This window comes from Dendronephthya gigantea, unplaced genomic scaffold, assembly GCF_004324835.1.
Source record: "Dendronephthya gigantea isolate DGI-Jeju-01 unplaced genomic scaffold, DenGig_1.0 000052F, whole genome shotgun sequence".
Lineage (NCBI taxonomy): Eukaryota > Metazoa > Cnidaria > Anthozoa > Malacalcyonacea > Nephtheidae > Dendronephthya > Dendronephthya gigantea.
Window position 1 is genome coordinate 1,474,716 of NW_021163062.1, and position 14,108 is coordinate 1,488,823.

General features: G+C 35.6%; 3 protein-coding genes across 3 annotated transcripts; all 3 read left to right on the forward strand.

Annotated features, from left to right (window-relative positions):
- Nucleotides 1-34: 34 nt before the first annotated feature.
- Nucleotides 35-3,374, forward strand: LOC114528950 (fibrillin-1-like). Its single transcript, XM_028550658.1, has 9 exons — nucleotides 35-346; nucleotides 473-592; nucleotides 684-806; nucleotides 1,125-1,244; nucleotides 1,986-2,108; nucleotides 2,201-2,323; nucleotides 2,957-3,070; nucleotides 3,203-3,253; nucleotides 3,343-3,374. The coding sequence occupies exons 2-9, from the start codon at nucleotides 508-510 to the stop codon at nucleotides 3,372-3,374; spliced, it is 771 nt and encodes a 256-aa protein (XP_028406459.1). The 5' UTR covers nucleotides 35-346; nucleotides 473-507.
- A 603-nt stretch (nucleotides 3,375-3,977) lies between these two features.
- LOC114528911 (fibropellin-1-like) lies at nucleotides 3,978-6,024 on the forward strand (the record flags this gene model as incomplete). Its single annotated transcript, XM_028550622.1, has 3 exons — nucleotides 3,978-4,192; nucleotides 5,029-5,145; nucleotides 5,795-6,024. Coding segments are annotated over exons 1-3 (465 nt in total), but the record flags the coding sequence as incomplete, so codon positions are not given.
- Nucleotides 6,025-6,802: 778 nt separating this feature from the next.
- Nucleotides 6,803-13,064, forward strand: LOC114528951 (IgGFc-binding protein-like; the record flags this gene model as incomplete). The annotated part of the gene is made up of 8 exons (XM_028550659.1): nucleotides 6,803-7,112; nucleotides 7,332-7,451; nucleotides 7,582-7,698; nucleotides 8,170-8,283; nucleotides 9,726-9,992; nucleotides 10,883-11,413; nucleotides 12,073-12,186; nucleotides 13,027-13,064. Coding segments are annotated over exons 1-8 (1,611 nt in total), but the record flags the coding sequence as incomplete, so codon positions are not given.
- Nucleotides 13,065-14,108: the final 1,044 nt, after the last annotated feature.

The window sequence follows — 14,108 nt, forward strand, 5'->3', positions numbered from 1 at the left end:
ATTGCTCAATACAATTTGACTTCAAAAACCGCATCTCAAATTCATCCCAAACTGGGTTTCCCCGAAGACGTTAGCGTGGATGGGCGGAAGCAAGTTGTCTATTGGACAAACTTTGTTTCTAACACTGCTGCTTATGAAATAAGAAAGTCGTACTATAACGGAACAACGGTCGTATTGAAAAGCTTTCCTGGATCATCAACTCACCTCAAACTTGCACAAGGTGAACGATATTTGTACGTTCTTAATCCAAGCACTTCGAAGTTGGATGTAATTAATAAGGAAAGTGAAGAAGTCTTGGTGACGTACGATGTGAGATCTGACACAGCTGCCATTGCAGTTGCCGCTGGTAAGAGATATACGGCTACGTTGTATTATGGAATAAAAAATTAATCTTGTGTAAAAAACCATCGATTTTTACCAAACCTGAACTGATAAAAACTTAAGTTAACATTCGTTTTCGTTTGTATTTAAGATGTGGATGAGTGCTGTCTTGGTGGTTATTGTCACATGTATGCCACGTGTACAAATGTGCCCCAAAGTTATGAATGCAAATGCAAGACCGGATTCAGAGGAAATGATACGTATTGTGAAGGTTCGTGATTGAACATATCATAATTATAGTTCAAACTATTTTTTGACATTGTTAATAATAACCGGGTCCGGGTTCTTAAATATGTTTTCAGATATCAACGAATGTGAAAATACAACTATATGTCACACTAATGCCACGTGTGATAACAATCTTGGATCTTATACTTGCACCTGTAATCCCGGTTTATCTGGAGATGGTAAAGACACGTGCATTGGTAAGACTATTATAATTCTGAACAAAGGACTATTTTACAGCTAGTATTATGGCGGTACACTGCATGTGCATGACTCCAGAGTGTATGACGTAACCGTATTCACTGGTCTGCCTACGGGTGAACCAGTTTAAAGAATCTAAATTTTCCCTGACTTCAAACAAAGAAAAATTCAACGAACTTGCATTATCATATAACAAAGTTGAAAAAGATGTTGCCTTTGTTTCAACTGCATGGGTCTAAAGATTATAGCAACTATATTGTTTGTTGAACCTGTGAAATGCCTGAAAGATGTATCATCGTACTCATTCATTTTTACAGTATTTGATCCCTGCGACTACGACAATTGTGACTCAAATGCTGCGTGTACAGCAAATGATGACAATTCCTTCAACTGTACGTGTAATCCTGGTTACAGCGGGAATGGGACAGTTTGTAAAGGTGAGAGATTTGATTAGTCACATACAATCAACAATCAATACATGCATATCCAGACAATCACAACAATCATATTGAGATGAAACGAAATCCTTACCTTAAAACGGAACATGAAAGGAAATGCTTGGAAAAGGGTTACCAGGACACACTACCGGAGAAAAGGAGGATTTGATTGTTAGAAATTAAAGCTGCCACGCGATGTGAAGCAACACTTAAAATGCTGTCAAAAAAAGCTCATTCTGCGAGAAATAAAGTTTCACTACTCCATGGGCAAGCACGGGCTCTACTGGGGTACATGGTCGCTTGTTTGAAGGATTATTATAGTTTAACGGCCCCTAAACATTTCAATCTTACTAGCGTGAGAGCTTTCACCAGAACCTGTTTAGAAGGAATGGTGTGGACAAAAGTTATAATTCAATATCTACAACCCTAAGTTCCTTTTAGTTGTTTTGGTGAATGTTAAGTATTATCCTCACCGACCTTAAGGCTAGTTTCCACTCAGGAAAAATCTCCTTTGGATCGAAACGGACAGGAAAATTTCCTTTGTCGTTGAGTTCTCAAGCGGCGTTTATACAAAGGGAACTTTTTCTGTCCTGTCCGATCCAAAGGAGAATTTTCGTGAGTGGAAACTAGCCTGTACCATGGCAGTCTTTGAAGTGTTGCAAAAGGTTTTACTTTCGCACGTTTTGTTTTACTTTGGCATATTGTTGAAAGTAATATTAATTAAGATTTCGTATGCCGTAGATGTTGACGAATGTAAAGAGGACACGTGGCCTTGCCATGCCAATGCCACATGTGAGAATGATATTGGGAATTTTACTTGCACTTGTAAAGATGGGTTTACTGGTAATGGAACCTATTGCAATGGTTAGTAATTTTATACTTGCCGTTTATTTATCAATTGATTTCGGATATCAATTATTTATCATATCATTAAAATTAATTTTATTTCTGTACAGACACTAACGAATGTCATAATGCGACATACCCTTGTCATGCTGATGCCGATTGCGTCAACATTCCTGGAAATTATACGTGCATGTGTAAGCCAGGTTTCAGCGGTGATGGACAGGACTGTATGGGTAAGTATTTTTTTTCTAGTTTAGCTTTTCAGCCTTTTATTGCACAGGAATTACTAAGTACACAAAAAATGGCGCACGTTTCTGCGTATCACAAATGCCATTGAGGCGAAAAACAACTCAATCTTTGCGATCATTGTTGCTCGATTTCAAGTTGCTCCCAATTAAATCTATGGCGTTACATAAAAACAAAAGATTTTTTACATTACAAAAGCATTCAATCTTTAGGTATTGGTTTTGTCACGATTTTCTATAAATTGTAACTTTACTAACACTATTTTTGTCCAAATGTACAGGGTGTCCCAAAATATGTCCCCTCTATTGAAATCAAGGAGAATCAATAGAATTCTATTGCCTTAATAATTTTATTATGATAAACACAATTGAAAGCAAGACACTTTATTTGAATGCCTCAACCTAATAACTTTGCTATTTACACGCTACTGCGTTGATCATGCATTCAAATTCCAGAAAGGCAAACGAAGAGATATACATGACGGCTTTCTTGTGGAGGCTGGACGATGTTGTTTCTTCGTGCTTGCATGGCTCTTTCGCTGAAATATCAAATTGCACTTAAATTTCAATTCCGGGGCTTCCTACCTACAGTACTAAAACATTTCGCTCCCTTTTTTTCAGCAATCGACTGTGATGTGTTAAATTGTGGTTCAACTGAAATGTGCGTGTCAATAAATGGGATATATCAGTGTGTTTGCAGTCCTGATTATAAGGGGGAAAAGTGTGATGAACTTAGTAAGTTAACTGCATATTCTTCTTTACTCCATCGTTTCTCATTTATGTTTGCTTTGAAAAACTTGCGGCTTTGTTTTTTATATTTTTTAAGTACTTTGTTTGGAAATTAGATTTCATGTCTCTATTTTATAGTCGTGGGGAAATGTTATGCCAGAGGTGATCCACATTACACGACATTTGATGGTACACACTACGACTTCATGGGCACATGTGAATATACCTTGGCAAAAGACTCTGTAAACAACACCTTCGAAATTCGACAAGTGAATGAGCTTTGTGGGAGTGGATTGGTTGCCTGCACTAAATCAATATCTCTCACTATTCCTAATTATGTTGTTGTCCTTGAAAGGAACCGTGTAAAAGTGAATGGTGCAACTATAACCCCGCCTATGAATTACACAGGTAAAAAATGTCTTTTTTTTCAACCTTATCATCGAAAATCAGTTCCAATTCTTTCAACCCTTTTTTCCAAGTTTCAGGCCTTAATTTATAAATAAACTGATTCTAGGTCACGAAATGGAATGTTTAAATGCAAAATATTTTGTATATTTTCAAAAAAATGTCACACCAAATGAAAATATTTCGCTCTTTATCAAGATGCAATGATGAGTATTTACAAGGAAGGGTCTGCGACACGAGTCAGCGTAACGAACGGCGCAATAAAAATCATTTGGAACAATGTATTTAATGTTGAAATTCTGGTGTATGGTCGCTATCGGGAGAAGGTTGTTGGTCTATGTGGAACTTTCAATGATGATAGTTCCGATGACTTCCTCACATCCGGTAATATGACAACAGGAAACGTGACAGCATTTGGTAATTCGTGGAAGACGGATCCGGCTTGCGCTGACGCGCCAACAGTTGAACATCCGTGCATTACAAACCCCAATCGTACAGAAAATGCCCGACGGGATTGTTCAGCTCTCTTAAAGGCACCATTTTGGGCGTGTAATGAAACAATCAACGCAACAGAACAGTATTTCATCGCAGATTGTGAATATGATATGTGTGCTTGTGAAAACAACCCTGCCGCGTGTCTCTGTCAAATTTTTGATTCCTACGCTGCCGCGTGTGCCGCTGAGATGGTGAATTTTGACTGGAAAAATGATTTCCCTCGATGCAGTAAGTGATCAAATTTTGGAAGTCTAATTTTAAATTTTGGCTCCCCTAATGCCGCGTAACTAAGCAATGTAAAAAGGGGGAATTTCTTTTTGAACAAATATGCATGTATGTTTGTTTACATGTTTTCAGACAGAGCCAATCAGGATCCTAAATATTTGATACCGGAAGTAAGTAGTCAAGATTTATGCATTCTGATTGGCTTACTGAAAATGTAAACAAATATGCTGATTGGTCTAAAACGAAATTCCCCCTTAATTGTTGCTTATTAAACATTTAAATCTCCTACGCGACAAAAAAGGTGGTCTTAAAGTTTGTTTTAGGTTTTCAGATCTGTGGTGTATGTCGATAGCCCCCAATGCAAATAATCCAAATCATTCAGGCAAATCTGGCTTTTTGGCCAAAATATTTCCATGTGCAATCACGCCATGAATATTATCTCTGTGATGTAATCTAATCTTCTCGCCAGCGAATAGTTTTTGGGTTGTACGTGCCAATTTCATTTTCACTTTGGACTATTCACTATTATAATAAGTATTATTTAATATATAGTTTGTTGACTTGACAGCAACTGGAAAAGCACTAATATTTAATGATAACTAAGTAATGATTTCCTGATTTTTCTCGTTAAATGTATATTTTATTAAATTTTAAGGTTATATAAATAACTACTGTAACTTTGCTACATAAAACGATGATTTCCAGGACCATAGTTTATGGCTGTTGCGCGTATCGAATATCTGGGGATTACCTCGATTAGATTGATGTATAATAACAATAATAATATTTTTTTTTCTATTACCCACATGGACTATTTTCTCTGAATATTCTGTGTTTAGGTACTCCATGTGCAAGCTCTCCATGTTTCAATGGTGCAACTTGTGTTGACGAGGGTGCCACCAGCTACACCTGCCAATGTCGTGATGGATATGTGGGTGATCGTTGTGATATAAAAGGTCAGTCCATATTTTGCCTAATCCTTTTTTCTTTTTTTTTTGTTTAAAAATCTAATTAATGAATGCAAAAGAACGGTTAGGGAGTGATTCAAAAAATTGGAGCACATCGAATTGGAAATCTGATGTTCTGATGTGGATATTTTGAAACAAACGACTAAAAATAGATTTTAGAATAGAATATTCAAATTATGCGTCAGTTTGTGTAAGGTCGAACGTCTTTCTATCAGATTTTACAAACTAACGCCTGTATTCGAAAAGTTCACTCACACTAAAACTCATTGAGTGGGAGATCTCAATCTTCTCATAACTTTTCCATGGCGGTATTTTCAGTCAACCAATATCTTGATTTTCAATGTTTTACGTTAAATCTTTTCATTGATTAAGAAATAATTTTTTCAATGATTAATAATAACAAAATCTCAACGTCACACTTAAAGAGTGTAAGTGAGCTTTTTGAATACAGGCGTAACTATCAATAACGCGAAATACAGTACGAAATTTGCAGCGAAGTTATCGAGGCAAAGCCAATTATGAATAGTTTTTTTTTGCATAATTATCAAGCACCGGAAATTTTGCACATCGATGCCTATGGCTTTTAGATATCTAATAATAGTGTTAATTCTTTTTAAAATAATTGTTGATTTTTTAGATGTTTGCGATATTCCTGCCCGCATAGCCTATGGCGACAATGAAATAAACTATGAAGTAACTTTGGATAACGTGACAACATTAAGACGTATTAGTACCGTAGGAGCACAAGATTTGGATTATGATCCCGTGTCTCGACGATTGTTTTACTACAATTCAGACAACTTCTATAGCATTGAACTAGATGGTTCGGACCTAAAAGATTTAGGTGAAGTGAGGCAGGTTACCAGATTCACAGTCGATGGAAGAAATAACATCATCTACTACGTTCACGACTCAACTGACACAGTTTATATGTTTAATTTGACGGATGCGAAAAATATTGAAGTTAACGATTTGAAAAGTGTTACCAGTGTTAAAGACGTAGACATGGACAGCAAAAATGGGTAAGTTGAATCAGTTTTTTAATTTATTACTTTCAATTTTATGTGTTATTATTATAATAATGATAAGCAGTGTTTCATTGGCGAATCCGCCATTGTGAAAAGCGACAATAATTGACATAACTTTAAATAAATGCAATGTTTCCATTTTCCTGTCAGGGAAAAAACATAGGCAGCCCAATGGCGAATGGTTTTATTTGATTTAAAAATGTATACACTTTGATAAAATTCACACATATGTCATTTATTTACGTGCTAATATACTTAAATCCTGGCAAATAAGGCAATGTATAGGTATAGCTATTATATATATAATAAATTATATCCTAATAGGATATAAATCTATTAACTATAAATCAAGTATCTCCCTAACAGTTAATTTGATGTCAGTGAGACTGAGACCTGGTCAAAATGGCAAATATTTTTAAATAGCGAATGCGTCATCTCAGTTGAAGAATAATGTCACTATTAGGACCATCCAGTGATGAAATGTGGAATGTTCTTCCAAGTCAATGCCTTAATGTGACACTTTTTTCTAACATTTTTTATTGCACGTTTTTAGCTTTCTGGTAATCGCGGCAACAAGTGGTGAAAATATAGTCCGATATAACGTTGACACAAAAGAAATGAATGTACTTAAAAAAGTCGGCGATTTTCCTCAGGATTTGTCTGTTGATGGCGATAACGAACTGGCCTATTGGGTAAACTTTGATGCTGATACAGGAAAACAAAAAGTCATGAGCACCTCCTACGGTGGTCACACAAATGATTTAAATATCACTTTTGATTCCACGATTGAAATAGCTCATGATGAACTCTACCTTTTTGTTCTTTTTGTTTCTGATGTAATGGTCTACAAATATAAGAAAAGCACACTGGAACGTATGGGAAACATAACTGTTCCTATTGGAACGAAAGGAATCGATGTTGCATTTGGTAAGATGTTTATTTTGAAGCTGAATACAGCTATGAATATTGAACAAAGTTGGCCTTATTTTATAAACACTCTCACACTATCATGAAAAGTTTGATTGGGATGCGTATTAGGGCACGATTTTTAGGTAAGCGAGTGATAGCATGGTTTGCAAACGTAAAATAAATCATATTATAGCGTTATAGTGAAATGTCGAAATTGCGTATTCTGTCTTGATATAGATCAAGATGAATGTTGTATTGGCACATTCTGTCATGAGCAGTCCACCTGTGTCAATTCCGTTGCTAACTTCACTTGCACCTGTAACAATGGATATTCTGGAAATGGAACATTTTGTAAAGGTATTCACATTTTATCAAAATGCCTCAAAACGAAACAGAAGAGAAATCCATTTTGTCCATGCAATGTTGTCACTCTCTAAATGTTTTGAGAAAACAAGATCCAATTACATCCTGATGTTTTCTTCCTCAGATATTGACGAATGCGCTGAAGAACGTTGTCATCCGAACGCTACTTGTCAAAACAATCCTGGATCTTTTAAATGTGATTGCAATCCAGGCTTCACTGGCAGTGGCGTAGATTGTGCAGGTATTTGTCAAAAAACTCCAAAAAGGTGTATTATGTTGATTAATTGTGGAATCATAATTTTCTCTTCTGTTTTATATCTTCCCTGGTGATGCATTTGCTTAGGCCCATTTCAGACGTAGAACTTTTCTTGTGCCGAACCTCATGTTATTGAGCTAAAGTCTATTTGAGCTATAGTCTACTCGATTCGGCACATAAAAAGTTTGACGTCTGAGACAGGCAATAGACCATTTCAGCTTGCTTGCAAATTAACCATTTCAGATGTTGTGATCAAGGAAAAGCTAATAAAACTTAACCATTTCATACCGTGTGATTTGATTTGCATACAAGCTGAAAAGGCTGTTAGCATGACGAGATTACGACGTTTTGTTCGAGACCTGTTATCATGATTGTTTACCTGTCTTTTTTAAAAATAATTAAGGTATAAATAACAGATCCTCATACAGTCTCTCATGCATTTATTTTTAATTTCAGCAACCAACTGCAGTGTTCTGGAATGCGGACAGAATCAGGTTTGCGACAACGTGGGCGGGATATTTCAGTGTGTCTGTCATGATGATTATACTGGTGCCGATTGCAGCGAACTTCGTAAGTTTCTTCTTTAGTTTCTAAAGAAAGTGAAAAAGAGGTCGAAAACCGGTTAAAGCAAATGTTTACATTAAGAGGAGATATTTTTCTATGTCGCGTAATATATGCTCAAAACCTCAGTTATATCTTCATGCAACACTAAAATTTTCAGCATTAATAATGTTTTGCAAACCTGAAAAGCATCCATAAAGTATGTTTACTGTGTAATCTCAAAATATTGTGAAGATGAAAAGATTTCTCGGGATACGCCGAGAAGAAAATGACACTTGAATCGAAGCTTCTTTTGTATTCATTTCAGTTATAATGGTGTTGACATTATAACATTGTTGATAGCCGCCGCATTATATTTTGTAATAACTCCTTTGTTTGGTGTTTTGCATTCACCAAATACAGTTCAAAACTTAGTTCACAACATAATCTAAAGAATGACGGTAAAATAAATGGATTTTGAGTGGTACGCCGAAAAGATTTTAGGTTTTGAGCGTTTTCCCGCCAAAATACGCGACATAATAAAAAATCTCCTCTTAATCTTTGTTAATCGCTTGTTCACAAAGTTGAATATCTCTTTTCATATTTTTAAATTTTTTTTTTCTTTTTCAAATTAATTTTTTGCAGTATATATAACGCGTTTTTAAACCTTTTCTCTTCGCGTTGATAACAACAGTAAAATTTATTCGAACGCAGAGCACGAACCACAATTAAAACAAATCATTGCCAGAAATCGCGGACATGGAATATGAGGATTGACGAAAATAATTTGGATATTCTTTCAAATATTTGTCATTTGCTGCTCTATAAATTATATTTTCAATTGTCGAATTCTCGAATTCGGCAAATTTTAGAAAAGCATGGAGAGTTTACAAATTTCCCTAGTTATTTCTTGTAAATCAAGGCATATCGAAGTTCCTTGGGTAATGTTTTCTTGTTTGGGTTTATTTTACTGCATTTCTACACCCGTTTTATAATATGGTATTCAACGTGATAAATGGATAAAACTTAAGCTTGGAAAAGTAGGAAGAATACTAATGAAAAATTTTGAAAATCAACTTCAAAATATTCAGAATAACTATTCTGCTACTGGCAATCAACTCAAATTACAACCGACGTACTAATAGTAAAATTTTAGCGTTTAAAGTCTTTGTGTTATGCAGTTTACTATAGACTCACTCGGCCACAGTTTGACACCGTGTGCAAATTTTTTTTCGGAAGTAGAATGTTGATTATATCAGAAATTTCTGGCCATGTAAAGAATGCAAACACTGGGCATGCATAATGCATAAACCATTTAGGTTATTGTGACTTCCGTAAGAATAATCAAAATTTATATTATACAGTATATAAGCCTGCATCATTGAAAGAATTTGACATATGCAGCCCTGTGCCGTTAATTTTATCGCTTCTTTTAGTACAACTTTACAATCAGTTTTAAAATTTTCTTTTAGTGAAAGCCTCTTGCAAAGCTCGAGGTGATCCACACTACTCAACATTTGATGGAACAACGTACGACTTTATGGGCGATTGTGAGTACGTACTGGCCCGACACAAGAGTACGAACCCTCTTTTTGAGATCAGACAAAAGAATGAAGTTTGTAACGGATTTGCGACTTGTACGAAATCAGTTACTATATCCTTACCAATGTTAACCATAAAACTTGCCAGAGGTAGTATTATGATTAATGACAGCGTAGGAGATCTTGGCACGTATGGAGGTAAGTTAAGCTTTCTTCCCATCGAACATTAAAAATATAATAAAAGCCATATGGTTTATGGTAGGCTCCTAGCCCACATTTGTAAATAAAAAATTATATCATCTTTATATCATATAAATATTGGGCGCACTTATTAAAAAAAACACAAAAAAAAAACATTGTGCGATGGAAAATGATGAACAATGACATAGATAATCCTGACACTCTCAAAAACAGGGCGGACTAAACTACGTGTATGACCCTCAGACCAGATGCTAAAATTTTAGCCCCACCTTTCCCTTGCGTATCACTGAACGCTGTATTCTAAAAAAATTAAAGCTCGCTCGCATATAACTTCATAAGTGGAAGATCTATCTCTATCTTCCGAGTTCTATGACGTTATTTCCACGGCCACTCTAATAAAGGCTTGATTTTCAGTGTTTTACTTTTAGTCCTTCTGCTTCTCATTGATCAGTAATAACAAAATAATATAATCATGACCCTCAATGAGTGATACTGTGGGTGAGCTTTTTGAATACAGGCGTTAATGGCCCTCTAGACCGCTTGAACCTTAACCCAGGTACCGTCGGCTCATGCAGATTACCAAAGATTTACTGTCTACATTTCTTGCATAAAATTGTTCAAATCATTTGGAAACGGAAGTCAAGTCCGTATAATTATATAAACAAGCTGTTTGAATATTTTAATCTTTTTTAAAAAATACGATGCGCAGTCTGAATATCTGACGGCCCTTACTTCCACTTCAAACAATCATAGTAATATAATAAATTAAATTGATATTTTCTGTTCTTATTTCAAATTAATATGAATTTATTATGTAATTTCTCTCCAAGAGTGAGTCTTCTTAAAAGAACAGTAAACTGATAAACATTTTCTTTTATAATTTTTAGGGGTAACTATTTCAAAACCTTCTGGCAATAATATATTAGTAACAACTGATATTGGGCTAGAAATTTTCTGGAACAACGCTGCGAACGTGAGAGTTACTGTCCTGGGTAGATATAAAAATCAAACGGATGGTCTCTGTGGTACATATAACGACATGACATCAGATGACTTCATGACCTGGAATGGTTCAATTGTAACTGATCCAGTAGCGTTTGGTAATTCTTGGAAAGTTGACCCGAACTGTGATGATGCTAGTGTTCATGCTAATCCATGTGATAAGGATGCGGTGTTGGCAGCGAGAGCTCGAGATAACTGTTCAGCTTTGCTTTATTCTCCTTTCAATGCCTGTGCAAGCAAAATAAATGCGACGGAAGAAGGATACATCAAAGACTGTGAATTTGATGTCTGTGCCTGTGGTGATCGTAATCCTGATGCCTGTTTGTGTCAAATCTTAGCTGCTTACGTTTCTGATTGTGAATCAGAAGGCGAGAAAATCAACTGGCTCTCTTTGCCCCAGTACAATTCCAGTTGCAGTAAGTTATCACATAGGCTATGTACACACAGTAACGTTTTCAAGCGTTTTCGCATTCCTTTTCATGCCAAAACGATCTCAAACACAGTCAATTTACAGTTGAAGATAATTTGATCATATTTTTTCTTGGATCGTGAATGACATAAATCAACCTGATCTTTCCTTGACATCGAAGCAATAAAATTAATAGACAAAAACGTTTTTTAAAACGGTTGAAAACGACGCTCATGTGCGCATAGCCATAACCAACATGCGCCTAAATAAATCAATCACTTTGAAGCCTGCGGTGCAAAGATTGCATAAATGAATGGGATTAGTGCATGCTTATCTCCCTCTGCTTCGGATTCCCCGGAACAAGGGGGAATCTCGTTTTAGACCAATCAGCATATTTGTTTACATTTTCAGTAAGCCAATCAGAATGCATTAATCTTGACTACTTCGAATAAAAAGTTACATAATTAGCCATTTTACATGAAGTATTAAAAAGTTAGGAATTCTGATTGGCTCTGCCTGAAAAATGTAAACAAATAATATGCGTATTTGTTGAGAACGAAATTCCTCCTTGTTACTTCCCATAGTTTTGTGTAACACTTATTTACCACGACCAAAGGAAACATTATTTTTTTGTGGAATATCGCCTCACGAAATAATCTTTTCTAGCCTCTCCGTGCGCAAGCTTCCCCTGTTATAATGATGGTACTTGTTCAGAGACCTCTGGGACGTTCACATGCGACTGTCCTGCTGGTTTTACTGGTCAACGCTGTGAAATCGAAGGTAATAACACATTAAGCAAGATTATAGCGACAAGATATCCACATCGTGTGTCGTAATAATTAAAGTATAGCTCCACTATTAACTAACTACTTTGTTAATCGGAACTCGCTTATCGTAAAACGTTTGTTGAAATTGACGGTCCTTTAAGTTCGTTATGACTGCACGAAATCAGATGTTGATACATGAAACTTATCATTTGTAGATTTCGTCGAACATTGCATTTAACCATATACTATTTCATACACGATTTCAATGTTGAAACAGATAGAGAAAAATGGCAGGGCGGTGTAAATAGTGAATACATTTTGCTTCGCTTTTAGTCGATTTTTTCTTCTGATGGATGTAATGAATAGATTCCGGATGTGCAAATAAGGGTACTTTTATATCGCTCACTTATGTCCACCACAAAGTGCAGCTAAATCGCACCTAAGCGAAAATGGGCATTTATATCCAAAAACATTAGCGAGTTATTCGTCAAAGTTTTAAAAGAAGTTTTTGTTGGTTTAATTTGCTGCTGAATATTTTGATAAGAAATTCATATTGTGTTCTAGTATTGCAGTTTTATTGATACTTCCTATCTTTTAAAAAGAATCCTGAAACTATCAAATCTATTTGTTTCGTTCTGTATTAGCCATTTCGAAGTTCTAGTCGAAGATTAACAATAGTAAGGCTGACAATGCACCAATGATCAGTTTTGGGGACATAAAAAAAACGACCCGTGATTTCTGGGTGATAATTTAGCGGGAACATGCCAAGATACACTTGCCAAATTGTTCTCTGGCAATGAAAACCAGCCAACTAACAACAGATTGAAAATACGTTTTCATTTTTTTTGTTTAGTGAAGAGCTGTAATGACCTCTCTTGCTCAAAAAATCAAGTTTGTAAAAAAATAGGTGATACATACCAATGCGTCTGCCATGAAGACTATAAAGGCGAGACTTGTGAAGACATAAGTAAGTGTAACACAACTAAATCTACTTAGTAAAAATACTAATTTTTCTTAGAGCAATACCTTCCCCCTTTTTTTCAGTTTCTGCATTTTTCTTTTTAAACTGTTTCCTTCTTCTATCTTTCTATAGTCGAAGCCTCGTGTGTAGCTTATGGAGATCCTCATTACAGGACACTCGATGGAAAACGGTTTGACTTCATGGGTAAATGCGAATATATTCTGGCTAAAGACAGAGTAAACAACACATTTGAAATAAGACAAGAAAATGAACCTTGTGGAAATGGACTAGTAACATGTACAAAATCAATAACAGTCATCTTCCGGGATGTAACTATTAAACTCAAAAGGGGATCAACTTTAGTTAATGGTGGTGAGGTAACACTGCCGTTTTCATATAAAGGTGAGGTAATATGACGTATCTAAATCGATGATTATTGTAATAGAATAATTGCATGTAAAATTACCTGAATTTGGTAAAACCTACAATCTTGAATGCTTACTTAACTTCCTCTAGAAAATTGAGTCTCTTTCTCCTGAACTATTTTCTTTCTAGTGAAAATTATTACTACACAGGAATACACGACTTTAATAAAATTTGAGGAAAAGAAAGTTTAATAGTTCCCATGAATCTCGTTTCAAATCTAGACATCTGTGCCTTAAATATAAAAAAATTAGATTGTGGAAGTGAATGCAAGGCGGCATTAGGCCGTTTCATGCATGAAGTTATTGTGTACATTATACTCATTAATATAGTGGCATTTTCAACATTGTAAAGGCTAGTTTCCACTCAGGAAAATTCTCCTTTTGGGCAGACAAGACAGGAAGGTTTCCTTTGTACAAAAGCCGCCTGAGAACTCACCAAAAAAGGAAATTTTCTTGACCGTTCCACCCAAAAGGGAAATTTTCCTGAGTGGAAACTAGCCTTAACGCACCTCTTTAAATTTCCTATCCAATTACCAAAACCTGAAATAA

Coding starts and splice junctions, on each gene's coding strand:
- LOC114528950 (XM_028550658.1), top strand. CDS start 508: ATGTATGCCACGTGTACAAATGTGCCCCAAAGTTATGAATGCAAATGC. Junction 807..1,124: donor TGGTAAAGACACGTGCATTG/GTAAGACTATTA, acceptor TCATTTTTACAG/TATTTGATCCCTGCGACTAC. Junction 1,245..1,985: donor GAATGGGACAGTTTGTAAAG/GTGAGAGATTTG, acceptor CGTATGCCGTAG/ATGTTGACGAATGTAAAGAG.